Source organism: Haliotis rufescens, unplaced genomic scaffold, assembly GCF_023055435.1.
Source record: "Haliotis rufescens isolate VD_foot unplaced genomic scaffold, xgHalRufe1.0.p SCAF_10, whole genome shotgun sequence".
In the NCBI taxonomy this organism is placed as follows: domain Eukaryota; kingdom Metazoa; phylum Mollusca; class Gastropoda; order Lepetellida; family Haliotidae; genus Haliotis; species Haliotis rufescens.
Genome location: NW_025963780.1, coordinates 19,263,306 through 19,286,546, shown reverse-complemented (window position 1 = coordinate 19,286,546; position 23,241 = coordinate 19,263,306). Strand labels below are relative to the sequence as shown.

At 41.2% G+C, this 23,241-nt stretch overlaps 1 protein-coding gene across 18 annotated transcripts in view; it reads left to right on the top strand.

Moving 5' to 3' along the window:
* Positions 1 to 23,241, top strand: part of LOC124143098 (sickle tail protein-like) — a 265,609-nt gene that overhangs the window by 233,159 nt on the left and 9,209 nt on the right. For 14 of the 18 annotated variants that reach the window (XM_046511901.2, XM_046511900.2, XM_046511902.2 and 11 more), the window contains 11 exons: positions 3,309 to 3,510; positions 6,739 to 6,937; positions 7,413 to 7,578; positions 9,100 to 9,604; positions 10,038 to 10,257; positions 12,441 to 12,458; positions 14,171 to 14,340; positions 16,305 to 16,337; positions 20,523 to 20,728; positions 21,519 to 21,637; positions 22,843 to 22,973. In XM_046511901.2, the coding sequence (XP_046367857.1) occupies positions 3,309 to 3,510; positions 6,739 to 6,937; positions 7,413 to 7,578; positions 9,100 to 9,604; positions 10,038 to 10,257; positions 12,441 to 12,458; positions 14,171 to 14,340; positions 16,305 to 16,337; positions 20,523 to 20,728; positions 21,519 to 21,637; positions 22,843 to 22,973 (1,969 nt within the window). The remainder of the gene's footprint in view (positions 1 to 3,308; positions 3,511 to 6,738; positions 6,938 to 7,412; positions 7,579 to 9,099; positions 9,605 to 10,037; positions 10,258 to 12,440; positions 12,459 to 14,170; positions 14,341 to 16,304; positions 16,338 to 20,522; positions 20,729 to 21,518; positions 21,638 to 22,842; positions 22,974 to 23,241) is intronic. The other 4 variants (XM_046511905.2, XM_048387877.1, XM_046511903.2 and 1 more) reach the window with 3 other exon arrangements.

The window sequence follows — 23,241 nt, the reverse complement described above, 5'->3', positions numbered from 1 at the left end:
GCCTAGTGGTTAAGGTGTTCACTTGTCAGGTTAAACACGGTTCAGGTTTTATTTCCCCACTTGAGTACACTGTTTAAAGCTCATTATTGTTGGTGTCTCATTATATTATGTGTAATAACGGTAAAAGCGGTATAAAACTAGTTTCATACCTGCTGGTACGGTGTTAAACAACAAACAAACAAAGAAGGATTGAAGGAGGATAGCCAATACAGCGATACATATAGAAGACTTTCATAGAGATTATAATAAAATACAATAAAATCTGTCGTGTCATTAATTGATACACCATGATTATTTTAAACTGATTTTAAAACTTTAAAGCTGTTACTATGAAAGTTCCAAAGTGTTCTAGCCTCCCAGTGGCCCAGTTGGCGATTCACTGTTGAGAGTTGAGTCTCTTCGGCAAGCCCATAACTGTTATGGGTTTGAATCCCAGATTTATCCTTATTATGGTTTGTCAGCAACATGCCGTGCTGGTGGTTTCCATGAAGTAGTAGACGTCTGAGACATGCATCACTTCATGCTATATTCCAACATCTAGCTGACACCCTGACATACTGTCAAATTGGCATTTAGCCATACTCATTCACTCCTCAAAGTTTTGTGTTTTTGTCCATAGGATGGGTCAGGATAGGTAGGGATGGACCAGGTTATGTATATAGATAGCCAATAACTGACCAATCCCTGTGTCTCATTACATAAGATGATGTGATAACATGTGTTTCACACGCTAGATCATGTGCTGTCAAGGTGTGTACTTCCTGGTACATTAAGCTGACATCATGATAATAAATCAGTAGTTTGAATATGTACATTTTTTCTTTCTTTCTTTCTTTCTTTCTTTCTTTCACTGATATGTTTTTTCACCAATGTTTTCAAATATATGTTATTTTGACAGACTTCTTTGGCAATTGTTGAATTTATGTTCAGAACACATCTTTATTGTAGAGTTTCGTTGTCACAGTTGTTAGTAAGTGAACCTAGAACAACAGAATGCACAACAACCCACCCACTTGTTTTATCTGAACCAAACAATACAGCTATTATGATTTTGCAAATATCTCAGAAAAAAAAGAGTTCTTTCCCCAACAAGCAGACATGTTATTTTGCAGTCTTAAGTATGTCCATGAAGAACGTCAGAGATCATTTATCTTGCACAACTCACACTCAAGGGCATGTGGAGGCCATTAGTTGCAGTGAATTGAGACATGGATTATCTTTCATGGAGAAATGGTTGTCATAATCGTATTTCATGAGTCTGGTGTCTGTCAAAAACATGATGTAGATTCCTACTCTGGTTCAAATGCCTGTGGTCTAAGTGTGAGCATGTTGGCAACATTCCAACATTCACCATCTCCAGAAATAACGTCATATCTTGATTGCTGCTCCATGGAAGGTGTACATCACCAGAGTTGCCATGCTGCTTGTGTTTGTAGTATTTCAGCTTGGCTGAGGTTTAATAATTAATAAGCATGTAAATGATAACAATTTATCAATGATTGGAACGATGTGATGCCTCCTGTGGGCGGTGTGTTTGTAAATTACTTATGAGGCTGTGCATCCCAGGTGACCGACATTGTGTAGTGGCAGTGTCGTCAGCTGGACTATGTCAGCTGTAGTGGCAGTGTAGTGAGCTGGACCATGTCAGCTGTAGTGGCAGTGTCGACAGGTGGACCATGTTAGCTGTAGTGGCAGTGTAGTCAGCTGTAGTGGCAGTGTAGTCAGCTGTAGTGGCAGTGTAGTCAGCTGTAGTGGCAGTGTAGTCAGCTGTAGTGGCAGTGTAGTCAGCTGTAGTGGCAGTGTCGTCAGCTGGACTATGTCAGCTGTAGTGGCAGTGTAGTCAGCTGGACTATGTCAGCTGTAGTGGGGATGTAGTGCGCTGGACTATGTCAGCTGTAGTGGCAGTGTAGTGAGCTGGACCATGTCAGCTGTAGTGGCAGTGTAGTCAGCTGGACTATGTTAGCTGTAGTGGCAGTGTAGTCAGCTGTAGTGGCAGTGTAGTCAGTTGTAGTGGCAGTGTCATCAGCTTGACTATGTCAGCTGTAGTGGCAGTGTAGTCAGCTGGACTATGTTAGCTGTAGTGGCAGTGTAGTCAGCTGTAGTGGCAGTGTAGTCAGCTGTAGTGGCAGTGTAGTCAGCTGTAGTGGCAGTGTAGTCAGCTGTAGTGGCAGTGTCGTCAGCTGGACTATGTCAGCTGTAGTGGCAGTGTAGTGCGCTGGACTATGTCAGCTGTAGTGGGGATGAAGTGTGCTGGACTATGTCAGCTGTAGTGGCCGTGTCGTCAGCTGGACCATGTCAGCTGTAGTGGGGATGTAGTCAGCTGGACTATGTCAGCTGTAGTGGCAGTGTAGTGAGCTGGACTATGTCAGCTGTAGTGGCAGTGTCGCCAGCTGGACTATGTCAGCTGTAGTGGCAGTGTAGTCAGCTGGACTATGTCAGCTGTAGTGGCAGTGTAGTGAGCTGGACTATGTCAGCTGTAGTGGGGATGTAGTGTGCTGGACTATGTCAGCTGTAGTGGCAGTGTAGTGAGCTGGACTATGTCAGCTGTAGTGGGGATGTAGTGTGCTGGACTATGTCAGCTGTAGTGGCAGTGTAGTCAGCTGTAGTGGGGATGTAGTGTGCTGGACTATGTCAGCTGTAGTGGCAGTGTAGTCAGCTGGACCATGTCAGCTGTAGTGGCAGTGTCGCCAGCTGGACTATGTCAGCTGTAGTGGCAGTGTAGTGAGCTGGACTATGTCAGCTGTAGTGGCAGTGTAGTCAGCTTGACTATGTTAGCTGTAGTGGGGGTGAGTTTAGATTTTAGAATTTGTATTGAATTGGAGAGTTGAGATAACTGTATATTGGCCACTGAACCACAGCTTATGCCAGGCTCTGCAACAGTTATTGCTCCAGGTTTTATACCGGGAACTGTACCAGGGCTTATACCAGAAACTGTACCAGGTAACATACCAGGGCTTATACCAGAAACTGTACCAGAAACTGTACCAGATAACATACCAGGGCTTATACCAAAAACTGTACCAGATAACATACCAGGGCTTATACCAGAAACTGTACCAGATAACATACCAGGGCTTATACCAGAAACTGTACCAGATAACATACCAGGGCTAATACCAAAAACTGTACCAGATAACATACCAGGGCTTATACCAAAAACTGTACCAGATAATATACAAGAGCTTGTACCAAGGCTTATACCAAGTACTATACCAGACATTGTCTTTTCCCTCTTATGTTTCTATTGAATTGTAGAAAGAAGAACATTGACTGACATGAATAAAACTTAAATTTATTTGTATTTGCAGCAGCAGCCACGGCAGCGTGATCACCAGCGGCGGCGCACGACGATCGTAACCTACAACCCCGATCACAACCGGTCTATGGAATATGACTCGGGTACGATGTCCGACGTTGATCTGCCCCCTAGCAGTTTCCAGCGGGGAGGCTTCACAAGGTCCAGCCTGCCGATAGTGCGCAGCTCATCCAGTACATTTGACAGACCTATAGGTGAGTCCGGTCCCTCGACATAACTGTGGGGGAGTCTTGTGTTCTGAATGCATTCAACATATCTGTTAGTGCGTCTTGTGTTCTCAATACATTCAACAGATCTATTGGTGAGTCTTGTGTTCTCAATACATTCAACAGATCCATTGAGGGGGAGTCTTTTGTTCTCAATACATTCAACATAACTGTGGAGGGAGTCTTGTGTTCTCAATACATTCAACAGATCTATTGGCAGAGTCTTGTGTTCTCAATACATTCAACATAACTGTGGAGGGAGTCTTTTGGTCTCAATACATTCAACATATCTATGGGGGAGTCTTGTGTTCTCAATACATTCAACAGATCTATTGGGGGAGTCTTGTGTTCTCAATACATTCAACATAACTGTTGAGGGAGTCTTGTTGTTCTCAATACATTCAACATAACTGTGGAGGGAGTCTTTTGTTCTCAATACATTCAACATATCTATGGGGGAGTCTTGTGTTCTCAATACATTCAACAGATCTATTGGGGGAGTCTTGTGTTCTCAATACATTCAACAGATCTTTGGGGGAGTCTTGTGTTCTCAACACATACAACAGATCTTTGAGGGAGTCTTGTGTTCTCAATACATTCAACAGATCTTTGGGGGAGTCTTGTGTTAATTCTCAATACATTCAACATAACTGTGAGTGGGTCTTGTGCTCTCAATACTTTCAACAGATCTTTGGGGCCGGTATTCTCAGTACCTTCGACAGACCTGATACGTATGACTTGTACGTATCGGCAGGACATTCCACACAGTACATGCAGCACACAGAACAGACCCGTATGTACATCTTGAGGTCATGCAGTACTTTCAACAGACCCCCTTCCAAACCCCTTCCAGTACAATGAACAGTGGTAGAAGTACACTCTCTCACTCTGTCAGTCAGGTTCTTCCACACAAGTCCTAGTACCAGACTCTATCAATGGTCCCTTTTCTATTTGCTCAATTTATTAGGCACCTATAGTATTAATATTTTATGCCCATTTTGGTTTAATCAATGAGGCATGACTGCAAATTGCAGAGCTTCGTGTCTGATTACCTGAGTGAGGCCATTTGGTGCTTGTTTTGTGTTTCCGGTCCAATATTACCATCCACTCAAAACTAAAGAAGTATTTTTATATTCACTCATTTACCTACTTGAATATTTACCTCCTGTCCTGGAAAAAGTGTTTTTTTTAAATTCCTAGTTTATTAAATTAATTCATAGTCTTGTGAACCCACCTTTTTGTTAAAATAATTAACAGTTGCACTTCGGACATAGCTCAATAATGATCAAAGTGTGAACTAACCTCAAAGGACCCGTAAAGATTCCGGGGTAGAATAGGTCTTCAGCAACCCATACTTGCCGTAAAAGGCGACTATGCTTGTCTTTAGAGGGGACTAACGGGATCTGGTGGTCAGGCTCGCTGACTTGGTTGATGCATGTCATCGATCCCAATTGCGTGGATCGATGCTCATGATGTCAATCACTCGATTGTCTGGTCCAGACTCGATTATTTTACAGACTGCCATCATATAGCTGGAATATTGCTGAGTGCGGCGTTAAACCAACCAACCAACCAACCAACCAACCAACTAACCTCAAAGATAGGCTTTTTTTATTTTCTTCCAACTGACCAACCAAATGACCAACTGCTCCCTTTGAATCTGAACTGCCTAAGTGGTGTAGTGGATGGGCGTCTGCCCAGAGAGCGGAAGGTCGGTGGTTCCATCCCCGGCCGTGTCATACCAAAAAATGTTAAAAGATGGTACTTGTTGTTACCTGTCTGGCGCTCGGCATTAAGATCTAAAACAAGGACTGGTCGGCTTGGAGTCAGTATACTGTGTCTGAGTGGGGTGTTCATGTTAAACTGCAGCATGGTATCTCAATGGGCTAGCACTATAAATTGGCATCAGTCCAGAGTAGTACAAGCAGACCCACCCACACACACACACACACATGTGCAAGCACGTTGCTGTATAAGTGCAATAATATTTGATGCAACGTTTAACCCCATTTCACTTCACTTGTTACCCTGTGTGGTGCTCGACGTTGACGTGCAAGGACTGGTTGGCTCTGAGTCTCTGAGTAGGGTATCTTTGTTAAACTGTGGCATAGTATCTCAGTGGGCTAGCACTGTACAATAGGCATAATTCAAGATTAGTACAAGCATCCTCACTCACTCACTCACTCACTCACTCACTCACTCACTCACACAATGTTATATGAGAGCAGCAATCTTGAACGCAACGTTAAACCCAGTTTCACCACACACATGCATGTACATTGCTGTTCAAGCACAATAACCTTGAACCCAACTTTGAACCCCTTTTCACCTCACCTCACCTCACCTCACCTCACCTCACCTCACCTCACCTCACCTTTGTAACTCAGTATGGACATGAAAAATGAACAGTATAATATGGATGGTCTTACAGCAGACTCAAAGTAGATGCTGTAAGTGAGTGGGGGAAATAGTACCTCCACACTTCCTGACAACCTCCGTAGGCACAAAAACACCTAGTCTCTGTGTTCAATAATTCCTCAATTCTTTATGGGCATATTGATCGTGTGAGTCTACGTACGTGCTGTCTATTGGAGACACTGTCAATCTGTTCCTGCAATCACAGTGGTGTGAGGATTGGCTTCTCAAAATCCAATTAAACTTGTGTTGTTGATGGTCAAATGAAGAGCAGTTTACTGAGTTTGCGAATTGGCTGATATGGGATGGGGTGAGAGGCGATATAGGCTCACTGTTGTTATTCCTGCTGTTTTCCTATGGGACGTCTCATTTGTAAGTGGTGATGTATATTTCATGTTTTACGTCCATCTGCTGTTGTATATTTCATGTTTTACATACATGAGCTGTTCTCTAAATTTTATCTGCATATACATTTGTATGTGTAGTGTGTGATATATTTATCCCCCCAGCATATAATGCCGGGGGATATAGTCATCATCTGGTTTGTCCGTCCATATTTCGTTACTGGAGCATAACATGAAAACTGTGAAAGATTTTTCATCCAAACTTGGTGGTGAAGTGAAGTGGTGCCTTTTGCTATTGTGGGGGCTGGGGAGATTTGTCATCTTCTGACAGATGATTTTTGGTTTCATTTGAATACATGACATCTTTTGTTTAAGGCTTACATGGACATGGTGTTTTAGAGACATATTGTGGTATATGTGTCATTCAGGAATTTGTAAATTGTCTTGTTTATTTCAGGGTTGGTGTTTCTAATATTCCGCGATGAGACCAAGAAAGCCTTGCTGCCCAATGAGATCACCAGCCTGGACACTGTCCGAGCCCTGTTTGTCAGGTCATTCCCAGAGAAGCTGTCTATGGAATTTCTCGACTCACCGAAGAGAAAGATTTATGTTCTAGAACCCAAGTCCAATATATACTTCCAGTTAGAAGATCTCAGGTAGGAACAATCACCATTGTAGTAGGTCTCAGGTAGGAACAATCTCCATTGTATTAGGTCTCAGGTAGGAACAATCACCATTGTATTAGGTCTCGTGAAGGCACAATCACCATTGTAGTAGGTCTCAGGTAGGAACAATCACCATTGTATTAGGTCTCAGGTAGTAACTGTCCCTATTGTATTAGGTCTCAGGTAGTAACTATCTCTATTGTATTAGGTCTCAGGTAGTAACTATCTCTATTGTATTAGGTCTCAGGTAGTAACTATTTCTATTGTATTAGGTCTCAGGTAGTAACTATCTCTATTGTATTAGGTCTCAGGTAGTAACTATCTCTATTGTATTAGATCTCAGGTAGTAACTATCTCTATTGTATTAGGTCTCAGGTAGGAACTATCTCTATTGTATTAGATCTCAGGTAGGAACAATCTCCTTCGTGTCACAAATCTAAGCTTTCTGCTCTGCATCGTTCCCCAGAGACATCAAGGACCGGTCGCTACTGAAGATCCATGAGTGTGAGAGTATTGAGCCCCAGAGAGTGAAGGAGTATCCCCCAGCGCTACGTGGTCGTTCTGTTCAGGCCAAGTCTCAACAAGCTCCCCCTAAACCTGCCCGCGACCTTGATGCTGTGGTTCGAGAAGAGGTAGAACTGCTGTTTCTTATTTCTTCAGATTAATACAACCACAATTACCACCTGGACACAAATACAGTTGCTTTGTTGGATCAGACAGTTGTTGCATTTCTAATAGTATAGGGATTCACAGAAATGTGTTTTATCGGACGTCATTGTCTACCCTTTGTATATATTTTCTTTCAACATCTTTGATGTCATATATATAAATACATCACAGTAAGTCCAACTTGTTCCAGTAGAACAATTTTACTGCAGAAATTCTGTGAAATATCAAACATATCACATTGCGAATGTATGGGAATGTGTGCTGCAATCTGAGTGGTGGAAAAAATACATTGTTAAATTGGATCAGAAGAGCAGAAATCTTTTGGACTTTTTTCGGCGTATGAAATCTTTTCTTGATAAGTATCTTTTTTTCTCAATATCAACTTTTTAAAATGTCATTTGGCTTGGCGAAATGGAAATTTCAGACTGATGTTATCAGATTCCAGGGTGATGTCATCACATTCCAGACCGATGTCATTACTTTCAAGACCGATTTATTACTTTCCAGACCGATGTCATCACATTCCAGGGTGATCTCATCACATTCCAGACTGAAATCATTACCCTCCAGAGTAATGTCGTCACATTCCATATCGATGTCATCACATTCCAGTGTGACGTCATCACATTCCAGACTGATGTCATTACTTTCCACACCGATGTCATCACATTCTAGATCTATGTCATCACATTCAAATGTGACATCATCACATGCCAGTGTGACATCATCTCATTCCAGGGTGATATCATCACATTCCAGAGTAATGTCATCACATTCCACACCGATGTCATCACATTCCAGTGTGACGTCATCACATTCCAGACTGATGTCAACACATTCCAGACTGACGTCATCACATTCCAGGGTGACGTCATCACATTCCAGGGTGACGTCATCACATTCCAGACTGATGTCATTACTTTCCAGAGTAATGTCATCACATTCCAGACTGATGTCATCACATTCCAGGGTGACGTCATCACATTCCAGGGTGACGTCATCACATTCCAGACTGATGTCAACACATTCCAGTGTGACATAATCACATTCCAGTGTGACATCATCACATGCCAGTGTGACATAATCACATGCCAGTGTGTCATCATCACATGCCAGTGTGACATGATCTCATTCCAGGGTGATTCCAGATATTTTACCATATGTAACCTCTGGCTAATGATGTCACTTCTAAATATACTCAATACAACATCGAATCGGAAAACACAAAACATATATGTCCTAATTCACTTGGGCTACATTAGGTTCAATCAAGTTCACACACATCGCCGTGATGTCACCAGCAGTGGCGCATTGCAATGACTGAGTGTCTGTTTGTTTAGCTTTTAGTTGAGTATGTTAAGTGATCATACAAAAATCTTTTATAGAGTTGGTGTGTAGACATACTTCTTCATCAGAAAATGCTGTAGTCATATAAATGTTTGACAACGATACAAATCTCACACTTTCCTTGTTACATATTTCAGTATGCGAAGACGCGTAGTTTACCCGCACAGTTAACCAACCACTACCAAGAAATCATTGATGACCAGCGTATGTGGGAAGTTGAAAGAAGGTCAAGGTCACATACACCAGAAGTAGATCGGCCAAGGTCATTATCGGTAGGACCAGCCAGAACACGTGCCTCCCCGGAAAGATTGCCGACGCCCGAGAGGGCTATGCTAAGAACTATTCCAGAACATCAACAGATGAGAAATGGATACCCTCCATCAGTGAACGGTGGCAGTAACGGGAATTACGAAACGTTGCCTGCATATCAGAGAGATTTACGTGGTCAGGCGGCTTCTCCAACCGGCCCCCCACCTCACCGCCCCTTCTCACCCCCCGGGACCTCATCCCACTACGAGCCAGTGTACGGATACCACCAGCAGCCCGGGGCACCCCAGCCCCCTCAGACCTACGTCGCGCACAGTGTCCGCGCCCACACTGTCCACGCCCCTCAGAGAGCTACCGTCCCTCCAGTGGAACTACGTAAGTATAATTGTTGCTGTTCACTCTGAAGCTCTAGGATGTCAGGCTTCTTGTCCAGATGTGTCAGACTAGGTCCCCTGTACCCCATGCTTGTCTCCCTGTGGGGATTCCAGGACAGAATAGGTCCCCTGTACCCCATGCTTGTCTCCCTGTGGGGATTCAAGGACAGAATAAGTCCCCTGTACCCCATGCTTGTCTCCCTGTGGGGATTCCAGGACAGAATAGGTACCCTGTACCCCATGCTTGTCTCCCTGTGGGGATTCCAGGACAGAATAGGTACCCTGTACCCCATGCTTGTCTCCCTGTGGGGATTCCAGGACAGAATAGGTCCCCTGGATAATTGTACATTTAATTTACATTCTCCACTCCCTTTGGAGTATTGAGTAATCTCAGGGATCAGGTTCATCAGCTAGAGAACTACTTTTTCTTCCAGGAAACGGAACAAGAAACAATAACCAAAACAGACACTCTCTCACTTTCGCACCAATGTCAGGAGCTCAAGGTCAAGGTCAGGGTCAAGTTCCAAACCAGGAGCCGCCCTACCAGAGGTCGCAGAGTTACCGCGTGACCCCCGAGAGAGACACTGTGGTCCCGAGAGCACGAAGCCTCACCCCCCAACCGTCCGACTCAGACACCAAGTACAACGAACCAATGTTTGTGCCTCTGCTTGTCTTCTAGCTTGCTTCTATCTCCTCATTAACATATGTCTCCAAAATCTTGAGTGGTTTTGATCACAAATTAAGAGTTCGGGAATTAATAAGAACTATTTTTAGTAGAAGTTGCTTTAAGACCTTGAGAATGACTGAGAGAAATAGTATATAATCAACATTCATTGCTTTTTATGACGTGCAGTGTAGAGAGCATTGGTATTCTTTGTGGGCTAAACACTATGATCTAGTTGATAGAGCATGTCTGGAGAGTGGAATGTGGTCGTTCATTCCCTGGCCGTGTCATACCAAAATATATCAAAGATATATTTGTTGTTGCCCTGCCTGGTGCTTTGTATTAAAGGAATAAAACAGGTTGGCTCAGAGTCGGTATACTGTGTCTGAGTGGGGTATCCATTTCAAACTGCAGCATAGTACCTCAGTGGGCTAGCACTATGAAACCAGACTAGTACAGGCAGCCACACACTACAGCACATCGCTATATAGATGAAATAGTCCTGAACATGACATTAAGCCCTATTTCCCCTCGCCTCACCTACTGGGCTCAGATGCCTTATTTATTGAGCTCCAAATTACAGTAAACTATGGTTATAACGAACTCAAAGGGACCACTAATTTTAATTTGTTATAACCATAGTTCATTATGTACATATGTACAACATATAGACATATATACATATATACATATATACACAAGATGGACTGGACCAAGAAACAGTTCGTTATATCCGGCAGTTCGCTATTAGCATGTTCGTTTAAAACATAGTTTACTGTAAGTGTTAAAAATGGGGAAAAAAGCCTCTCACCATTCCAGGCCTTTTTATTTTTCATTAGTTGGTTTATATGTAACATGAATTAATTTCTCATGACACTCTTATTTTGGCAATGCCACCAAATGCTACTCAAATGTAAATGTAAATAAACAATTATCAGAAACGTTCAAATTAATTGATATATATCTGACATAACAACTTAACACAATGTTATGTATTCAAAATATTCATAATTTTATGGTAATATTTGCCATAAATTTGCCAAAATAATTTGCAAGCATTATGCCATGATATGATTTGTGAGGTATTCCCTATGTAAATATATTTTGGTACAGTTTCTTCTCAATGAGACAATTGATATTGAAGTAAAACATTTGTAAACCAACTAATGACATAAAGAGAATATCTCCCTTGTGTCTTTTGATATGAAATATATCAACACGAGTTGATAAAAGTGAAAAGATTCTGAGGCTTGCCGAGGAGTTTTTCCACTTTTATCAACTTGTGTTGATATTTTTCATATCAAAAGACACGAGGATGAGATTATATTTATCATCCAACATCATTCTTCCAACTTTTTCAGTTTGAATACAGTAATAAGCAGCGTCTTAAGTGTAAAAAGTACTGCTAACAGCTTCAGTAGCAGAGCCATTAGTGATGTCATTTGATTGTGACGTCATGGTAACAATGATGTCACAATGGTCTGCAAAGCATTGTGATGCAATTTCATTGCAGCGATATCTACAATGTAGATATCGCTTGATCTCACCCAAGGATATCTCCTGTGGGAGCCAGTTTTGGAAGTGAAAGCTTCATGATTCAAGCTTAAACTGTGACAAAACCATTCAAGATGGAGCAAATTTGTTGGTTGAGATTTGTCATTTAATTTCCATTTTGTGATTTATCTAATAATTTTACATTGGTTATTAAGTCATATCCACAAAATGAACTGAAATTCAAAAACCAATCTACCGTATTCGACGTAATAAGCGCCCCGCTCTAATAAGAGCCCACGGCAATATTTGTTAATTTATTGGCTAGTGAACAATCCCAATTAGCACCCCTTCCGATTGATCAATGTACACAAGACTTATTTATTCGTGTATAATACGCACTCGTGTGTTATATGCACCCTTAATTATGGGCAATTAAACTCTGGAAAAAATATATCTGTCGTATATAAACATTTCAGGCTGTCAGCATAAACCACGAAATTTATCCGCAACTCTGTTTCTTTCCACCAAAATACCATTCTAGTAAGAGCCCCCTATTTCTAATTTTGAAAGCACCCTGGGCGTTTATTACATCGAATACGGTATTGCATATCTGTGAAAGAAATCATAAACTTGTATGAAATAGAGTTTTGAACATTTTGAATCTGTTCTATTCCCGAAGGTCCTCATTAAGATACAGGTGATTTTTCTTTTTCTTCCCCTGGTGGCGGGAATGTGCGCCTGCTTGCTTGGTAGCAGATGCATTTCACAAAGCTTGCAATCAATATATCTATGCTAGAGGTTCAGTAACATGCACATGCTCAGACCGATCTCTAAACCTAAACTAACTATCTGTGAGCACTGTTCAGTTCGTCGTAGCAGGCTTCTCTGCAATGAGTCTGTTCTGCAGAGGTACATGCCAGCACTATAGTGGAACACTAAGAAGTCTTTTCTGATGTAACTTCTTAATCTTATTGGTAATTCTAATAACATTGGCCTTCTTATAATATTCGACCTGTAAAGATCCGGGGTAGAACAGGTCTTCAGCAACCCATGCTGGACATAAAAGGTGACTATGCTTGTCGTATGAGGCGACCAACAGGATAGGGTGGTCAGGCTAAGTGCCTTTTTTTATGCATGTCATTGATCCCAATTGTGTGGTTGGATGCTCATGATGTCAATCACTGGATTGTCTGGTCCAGACTCGATTATTTACAGACTGCCGTCATATAGCTGGAATATTGCTGAGTGGGGGCGTTAAACCACAAACAAACAAATCTTATAACATTGAACCTCATTTTATTAGTCAAAGTTACAATCTAACATTTAGTGCACAGTATCTTAACACTACGATCAACTGTGACATTTTTGCAGTTTTAAATATTGGATTTTTATAAGACCATATATTGCTGGATATAGGAATTGTAATGTTTGTTTGTGAGTACATTCTGTGCTTGTTGCCACATTGTGACAGAAGTTGTTAATCCTCTCCCCCCATCCTCCAAGCAATAAGTGTCTTAATTTGCCCCCAGAAACAAGTAGTGTTTTAATTAGCCTCAACCAACATGCAGTGTCTTAATTTTTCCCAGCAATGAGCAGTTTCTTAATTTGTCCCCAGCAACAAGCAGTGTCCTAATGCGCCCCCATTAACAAGCAGTGTCGTAATTTGTCTCAACCAACAAGCAGTGTTGTACTTTTTCCCTAGGAAACAAACAGTGTCTAAGTTTCCCCCTTAACCAACTAGCAGTTAAAATCTTCCCACCAGCAGCAAGCAGTGTCCTAATTTCCCCTCCAGTAAAAAGAAGTGTCTTAATCTCCCCCTTTCAACAAACAGGGTGTTAATTTTCCCCAAGGAACAGGCAATGTGTTAATTTTCTCATAGAAACAAGCAGTGTCCTAATTTGCCTGAAGCAACATACAGCATCTTAATTTTCCCCCAAGAAACAATGTGTTTTAATTTTCCCAAAGAAACAAGCAGTGTCTTAATTTCCTCCCAGCAACAGTCAGTGTCTTAATTTCCTCCCAGCAACTAGAAATGTCATAACTTCCCCTCGACAAGGAGAAGTGTCATAACTTCCCCTCAGCAAGTAGAAATGTCACAACTTCCCCTCAGCAACTAGAAGTGTTTTAAATTTCCCTCAGCAAGTAGAAATGTCTTAAATTTCCTTCAGCAACAAAAAGTGCCTCCTTTCACATTGCTGTGAGCTGTCAAGGAAGCTAAAAACTTGGAATCTGGGGAATGACATAATACATCAGGCTCCGAAGAGTCGCCAATGTGTTCTGTAAATTCTGTTTACAGAAATTGATTTTTGGCAGGTTTATTTGCATCCACTGTGATCGAGAGGTGTTTATCTGCATTGAGGACCCTTTCCGATCGCTCGTCAAAGTTGTTTGTCTGTTTGGCTTCTCCAGAAACCGTATAGACAAGATGGAAGCACAGCTGGCAAGCCTGACTGCATGGGTGCATAATACCGTCAAGGCAGACAGCCGGTCTAACAGTCTAGAGAGAAATGGCGGCCATTCCAGCAGTGCTGTGTCGACGTCCGACAGTTCGGAGACCTTCCCTGGTTCAACAGCCAGCAGTAAGTACACATCCACTCACTCCAACACACAATAGTTCATCTAGCCAAGCAATTACCGCACCTCCATGGTCACTGAAATAACAATTTGTTCTATTCCCTACTCGGAACTGGTCGTACCTTTGGCATATTTTTTAGTGCCTGTTTCTATTTTATGGGTTTGATGAAGAACAGACATTGGGGTAAGTATTTTGTTGTCGATGCCAGACAAGTTTGAATTCTTCAAAGGATAAGCACATAATATTGCAAGGAGAGGCGAGTCCATGATCGCACGAGGTAGTGTTGTGTGGCTAGAACTCCGAAGATGGAGAGTGGTCTCGGGTGGTCGCAAGTTGATGACTTGGCACTCAGGAGTAAAATACACTTACAGCAGGAATATCTCATCCTTTGAGCAGGTAGGTTTTTTCTCCAAAATACATACCAGCTCTGTTATGCTTTATCAGGGTGCACATACGACTCTCGTTGTGTGGAAAATCAAGGGACTGTGAAGACCATTCTGAGGATGCCTCTAGCGGTTGATGATGATGATGATGATTGTGTTGTATCTTTATCATCAGTATGTGATGTGATTAGCTGTCAATGCTTGTATGCCTGTCTGTCAGTTCATTGTCCTGTGAAGATGACGATTCCTATGTTATGTGGTGTTCACGTATTCATGATATCAACTGTTCCCATTTGTGTTCATGATATCAACACAATAGTATTCACTGTTCCCATCTGTGTTCATGGTATCAACACAATAGTGTTCACTGTTCCCATTTGTGTTCATGATATCAACACAATAGTGTTCACTGTTCCCATTTGTGTTCTTGATATCAATACATTAGTGTTCACTATTCCCATCTGTTTTCATGATATCAATACATTAGTGTTCACTGTTCCCATTTGTGTTCATGATATCAATACATTAGTGTTCACTGTTCTTCTCTATGTCTTGGAGACATGGGTGTCCCAGTGGTCAAAGAACTGTTTCATTGTGCAGAGTTGCATCCCTTGGCAATGGGAGGATTCACTGATTATGGATGAATCAGATTCCCACCAGTTATGATCCTTGATCTGTTAACCAGACTTTAGGCTTATGTGCCATGATATAACTGAAATAATGTTCAAAGTGACATTAAACCCAACTCACTCACTTACTCACTCACTCACAATATATGCCTGTATGTCTTTAGTTCATCCTCTCCTAACCATTTGCTATTGTGATTCATTTTCTTTCATAACCTCTGACATTTCTCTGAATATTGCAACCTGATCTCTGTATATTGCCAGGAACTTATATTACCTAGCAACTAACACCATTGAATAATGTAGACGTCATTGGTCGGGGACATTATCTTACTAAACTCTCTCACCTACTCCAAGGAATAAATGGTGGAAAGCGTTAATGTTCAGGCCACAATAAATTAATTAATATATTTTCATTTAATTCTTATTAAATGGCAGTTAGGGTTTAATTTTTAAATTATTTTGTATATTTTTTAAACAATTTGTTAAAGGCATTTGTTAACGCTAATTTCTAGCGGATGTGACTGACATAAGCATCAATGTTTGTGGGGACTTGATATTTGATTTATATGTTATAAAGTAAAGATATAAAGGAGCAATTTGTGTTAAGATATAAAAGAGCAATTTTTTTGGTCAGTATAGATATTTTGGGGACAGTAAAATAATTTGATGTGGGGTGTTCCGATATCAGGCTCAACAGTAATAACATAAGCGACAAACTTGAAGTATATTTATTCAACATTCATGACTTTTAGTGTCAGCGGATCCATAACAAAATAATATCTAGATCCAATAAATTGAGAGAATGTTGCATGAGGACGTCATGCATGAGAACACAGTACATTCAAGCTGCATCTCCAGTTTAGTATCGGTATACTACAGGGACATCAAAGGGACACAACTGTGATTGCTGCATTTTGTAACCATGGTAACCATAACACGTGACATGTCTATTTCAGCGTATAACACAGAGCGGAAGGTGACAGTGACAGGTACTAATATCGGTGAAGGATAACGCATATAGTTAGACACATGTTGCTACCCGCTGCCTTACCTAACAACCATGCATCATGCAGTGCCTAAACCTTCACAAACGTATCACGTAGTTATGGGTGGATGGTTTTCCGTCAAATTTGACCAGAGCATTATAAGCATTATTGGAACTTGATTCTTTGAGTTTCAAAAGTTTGTAGGAGACATATCCTGTGCATTAGCTACGGTTCCGTATCTCCTCATCCACAAATATACAACGGTAAATGTTTTGGAAAACAAGATGGCGGCCCCATGGATACCGTTAGCAGTGTTGTTTTCAATTTGGAATCTGTATTCAAAGTTCATGGTAGATTAAATAAGTTTACATATTTGTGGATAGGTGATTAAGGAAGAGATTGGTTTATATGTTTTCATGATTTGTACCCAATCAAAGATGTAGAAGTTCACTGTGAATCCTACGGAGCAAATGTCCCAATTTTCTAATGGGTGGATCTGTAGCCCCTGGTAGTGACATATAGAAGAACTGATATTAAGTGATGAATGGGGTACAGACACCACAGCTACCTGTACATGGTTTATGTACTCTATACATTAAGGGTTACTAAATGCTGTGGGGTAGTCTAGTGGATAAGTGTTTGGATCATCCAAGGATGATCTGGGTTGATTCCCAAGGTGGGTACGTGTACACCTGACATGGTGCTCTTCAGATTTAAACTGGCATCAACCCAAATTCACTCACTCACACATAGCTGGCTGGCTTGTTCATACTGATGTTGTATCCAGTTAGCCCTGAAATCTTGCAGTGATCAGGTCCAGGCCAGCGGTCTTCAAACAGCCAGATATCTCGTCTTAAACAAACCATTTTAAAGCAGCTCTGGTCAAATTATGAAGTTCAATACTAACAACTGTATGCCTAATATTTCCTCCAATCAATATACTGCTCAAAAGAAGTTGAAGAACACCAGATGTTTTTCATATGACTACAGTTAACCTGTTATGGCCATGACATATTAACTATAGTATTATAAAAAATTGGGAGTTCTTTTTCGTGGATCCTGCGCTTAACAAAACTCATATGAAAAAATCGGGTGTTCTTATATTCTTTTGAGTAGTATATATATACAAATATTGACAAGCCTGTACGACCTGGCACTAATGCATCATACACAATGCATGACAACAAAGTTTTAGTCGGGACAAGTGTGTGTCTGAGGTTTGAAATGCATCCACCATAAGAATATCAAAATGTTTTAGTCGGGACGAGTGTGTGTCTGAGATCTGAAATGCATCCACCATAAGAATATCACATCTCCCCCCCCCTTTCACCTGTGGGTGTGTGGCCACATTGACGACATGCTTACGTCCCCTTCCCCACCTCTCCCTTCTAACTCAGATTGTACCACGCACTCCATGTTGTGTGGTGTCTTCTGGGAACTTCTAGAACTCATTAAAATCAGATCTGTTACTCCGATACGATACCTCTGTGCGTGTAGATCTGATGACCTTCACAGAAGTTGACCTCAGGTGGACTCTCTAATCAGCCAATCAGCATTGAGAGTTCCATGTTCTTGGTACTGGTGAACAAAGCATTCAAGCTGGCAATTCAGATTTCAGTATCTTGAAAACAAACTTAACATGATTAGTTCTGAATGACGATGCCTTTACCTTGTATATTGTTGTACAAGGGCAGAACCAGCATTTTAGGTCCAAAACTTCAAAAACCTCTCTCAGTTGCGGAGGGGGGAGATTGTCTACAACATACTACATTTGGTTTTCCGCCCCCGCCCCCCAGGATCCCCTCTCTGAATCCGCCTATGTTGTGGGTGCTTTATGCACCATCGTTTCTGAACTCCATGGCATCAAGAACGGTCAGGTAGCCAAGTGGTTAAAGCGTTCGCTCATCACGCCAAAGATCCGGGTTTGATTCCCGACATGAGTACAATGTGTGAAGCCCATTTCTGGTGTCAACCGCTGTTATATTGCTGGAATATTGCTAAAAGCGGCGTAAAACCATACTCACTCACTCACTCGATCACCATGGCATCGATACCACAATGATCCCATCAAAAGATTTGTTTGTGTTCCATATGGCATTTATTTTGTTAAGCCTGAAATTCCGAATCACAGTGGTAGAGAAATGAAGCTACATTGTTTTAGTAAAACCCACATCTGATCGGCTCAAGAACCCATTTAGACTTCATTTAGATTGTATGTCAAAGTTCGATCTCGGTTGCTCCAATGCATGCGTCATCAGATCTTCAATCAGAGAGGAATCATTTCTGAGTAAGAGATCTGATTTTAACCGCCTGTATGTCACTTGCGAGTACCCACAACTGCCGAAGCAGGGATTCAGAATTACCACTGTCTCCTGCATACAGTGACATCAACAAGTCAGAGGAGCCATTGTGGTGCAATGATCTGTGTAGTCAGTAGTCATGCATAAAACGTGAGGCACAGTGGAGATTTCATTAATAACTATTTACATGACGAGGAATTTGACTCTCCTGAGCGAGTCATTGAGATGTAATACTATAAATGCTCCATTTCGAACATTTTGATACAGCTACATGTTTTAGGTTACTTCTTCATGTTAATAGTGATAATATAAGAAGACAGTGTCAGTTAGGTGATAGTAATACCACACAAATCGGTAGATTTGTAGTACCGTATTTGAAAATCATGGTTTATTAGATATGGACCAAATAGATTACAAAGAATTGTTGTGAAAGGTCCCTTTACACTTGCCTTGGGTTAAATAAAATCCCATAGACTATTTTACCCTCTGCACGGTGGATTGATCTCTCCGGTACCATCAATAGGGATGTCAAATCTGACAACTGCCAGAGCAGTCTCCGAGCACCTTAAACCTACCGGTATTTACTGACTCAGACCATACTTTATTTCAAAGAGAAACAAACGTTTCTGTCTTTAGCTTTTGTTCTTTGCTTGATGTTGCGTGTGTTTACAAAGCTTGCTTCTTTGCAATCATCCAATATATATCCATTTACCTGCTTCTGTTTTGCATATTTCTCCCAATTCTTCAATTATTTTATTTCAATATTTTGTTTTTCTTAAGAATCTTTCATCTCTATCCTCTTGTGTTTTTAACTGTTCTTGACGGAGTCACTGCTGGTACAACAAACGTCATGACACCAGTTTCACATTTTGAAAAGCCATGTTCACTTTTAACCTCTTCCAAAAGTGACGTCTTTTAAACTGGAGTTACAGAGGGACCTTTCTACAATAAACCCTGTCTATCTGGATGGCAGTGAAAGGACACTGCAAGATAAGGACCCTTCTTGGCCTACTGGAAATGTCAGATTTGAAAGTTAGGGAAATTTTGATATAGTGGTATCAGACATGTTCATATTGTTGACAATTACCCTTTTTCCTCTTGTTACATGCAAGTTTTAGACTTCTGACATGATCAAGTATATAAGAAGGGTTAAAATTAGAGAGAAAGGATGGTGTTTCCATATAGAAGAAAAGATCTGCCTAGTTTGTGACCCAGGATGATCTTTTTACATTATGTCTTTATATGTCTTTCATATATATATCTCCTAAGAAATATATCTTGGTAAAAGACTTGCTCATTGTCAATATGAAAAAAATCCTTAGCCTTTTCAACACAATATTTAGCCTCATTTTTTATTGAGTAAAAAAAAAAAGTGTTGAAATGAACAAAGTCTAGTTGTCACACATATGAACAATCTGATAACTGTCACAATTTCTAAACACTTAGTTTATTTCTTAACTATGCAGTACCTATGGTAAAAAAGGCCCCTTGTCATACATTTCCCTCTCCAGTAAAAAAGGGTAGATAAATGAGTCATTGGTACAACAATGTCTCTTTTGACTTTGATAGATCCTATGTTGGACCAAAGAGCAGTGTACACGTATAAGAACATCTGTAGAGGTATATAACTGTCTAACTCTGAGCTGATGCCATTATTTGCTGTAACGTTGTAAGAGTTACCCCTCTTCATGCACTGTCGGGGCGGTCAGGTAGCCTAGTGGTTAAAGCGTTCGCTCGTCACGCCGAAGACCCGGGTTCGATTCCCGACATGGGTACAATGTGTGAAGCCCATTTCTGGTGTCCCCCGCCGTGATATTGCTGGAATATTGCTAAAAGCGGCGTAAAACCATACTCACTCACTCACTCATGCACTGTCCTCTTGCTTCAGGCATGTCAGACATCCCCACGGCCTCCAGTCAGAGCGGGACGCTGACTGGCTCCGAGCTGCGAGACTCCGATCTACGTGACTCCATCCTGAACATCCGGCAGAAGGCCTGCGAGCTGAAGGGGGAGTTGCGTGGTCTGCGTCGCATGCAGCAGATCAACAAGGAAGACATGATGGACACCATTCAGAAGACCATCGTCCAGCTCAAGGTAGGTCACATGACATTGACACCATTCAGAAGACCATCATCCAGCTCAAGGTAGGTCACATGACATTGACACCATTCAGAAGACCATCATCCAGCTCAAGGTAGGTCACATGACATTGACACCATTCAGAAGACCATCGTCCAGCTCAAGGTAGGTCACATGACATTGACACCATTCAGAAGACCATCATCCAGCTCAAGGTAGGTCACATGACATTGACACCATTCAGAAGACCATCGTCCAGCTCAAGGTAGGTCACATGACATTTACACCATTCAGAAGACCATCGTCCAGCTCAAGGTAGGTCACATGACATTGACACCATTCAGAAGACCATCGTCCAGCTCAAGGTAGGTCACATGACATTGACACCATTCAGAAGACCATGGTCCAGCTCAAGGTAGGTCACATGACATTGACACCATTCAGAAGACCATCGTCCCCCTCAAGGTAGGTCTATTTGTTCAGATATTTTGCCACATATTTTGAGATTATGACATAGAATAGAAAATATGGTACTCATTTAGAAAATATCTACACATATTTCAAGACTATAACACTTATAAAAGATATTGTTGCATGTTTTGAGATTATGCCACACATTTAGAGATCATGCCCATATTTTGAATTTATGCCACTCATTCCGAAGTGACAGATCAGTTCATTATTAGTTGATCATATGTTGGCATGACCTAGTTTCCTGACGCCAGTGTTGGGTCCAGGTCCATCAGCTGGTCCAGCATCTAGAGTGTTGGTATGAGGTTGTGACATGGAGATCTCCTGTTGTCAGGATGTGCTGCGGACCATTCCCGGTGCCAGCAGTCAGGTGGTCCGGCGCCAGAGGTCGGAGACCGACTCAGACAGACACACATACATCGAGGACAAGGCAAAGATAGCTAAAGAGTTGACGTGAGTTGCCAGGATGTAATGTGTGCTGTGTGGTATGAAGTATGCTGTGTGGTATGAAGTATGCTATGTGGTATGAAGTGTGTTATATGGTATATGAAGTGTGCTATGTTGTATATGAAGTGTGCTATATGGTATGAAGTGTGTTATATGGTATATGAAGTGTGCTTAGTGGTATGAAGTGTGCTATGGTATGAATTGTGCTATGTGGTACGAAGTGTGCTATGTGGTATGAAGTGTGCTATATGGTATATGAAGTGTGCTATGTGGTATATGAAGTGTGCTATGTGGTATATGAAGTGTGCTATATGGTATGAAGTGTGCTATATGGTATGAAGTGTGCCATATGGTATTTGGAGTGTGCTTAGTGGTATGAAGTGTGCTATATGGTATGAAGTGTGCTATATGGTATATGAAGTGTGCTATATGGTATGAAGTGTGCCATATGGTATATGGAGTGTGCTTAGGGGTATGAAGTGTGCTATATGGTATGAAGTTTGCTATATGGTATATAAAGTGTGCTATATGGTATGACGTGTGTTATATGGTATATGAAGTGTGCTATATGGTATGAAGTGTGCTTAGTGGTATATGAAGTGTGCTTAGTGGTATGAAGTGTGATATATGGTATGAAGTGTGCTATATGGTATATGAAGTGTGCTATATGGTATATGAAGTGTGCTATATGGTATGAAGTGTGCTATATGGTATATGAAGTGTGCTATTTTAAAGTGTGCTATGTTGGATAAAAAAAATTGGGTAATTTCACTGAATTTTGATTTGTTATCAAAGCTGTCAATAATCTAATGTGGTGCTGTATCAACTCACTGAAGTTGATTCTTGGATAAAATTGGGACCCAGCAACCTTTGCTGGTTGTATGATGCGACTAAATGAATCATGTCGTCATGACTCGGTAATTTGGTTTAAAGTGAGTCATCATACCCAGATTGTGGATGGATTGTTGCTCATGATATCAATCACTAGAGTGTCTAGTCTCAATAACTTACAATGACTGCCAGGCCCATCATATTGTTGGAATATTGCTGAGTGCTGATTTGACAACAAACTAACAATACTACCATCAACCAGCACCATACTACCAAATTAGCATTCAGCCATGAACCTCAGACCATCGATGGCAGTCAATCATAACACCTATTTAATACACACCATGATGAGGAAACCCAATTCTGTTACCATGTTTCAGTGACCTTGAGTCTAGCGTGGAAGAGTTGCGAGCAGACGTCATATCCCGCCAGTGTCGAGTCAACATGTCCGACGTAGAAGGAATGGCTCTCATACTGAGTAATGTCACCAAGTCACTGGCTGATCTCAAAGGTAGAAAACAATTAAAGTCATTTTTTTTCTTATTTTATGTTTAGTATGAGTAATTTTCAAGACAGCTACAGTACAATCTATCAAAACTGTCTGCAAGCATTACAGCAATCAAGACCATAGTACAGCTTCCAAAAAGTGACCAAAATCAAGTCTGATGCAATTCCTTATTTTGACTTGTAACACATGTATGTGTTCCCATATTTGTTCAGGTTAACACTTGACTTGCCTTTGCATGTGTTTGTGATGGTGCCACCTGTGGGTCAGGATA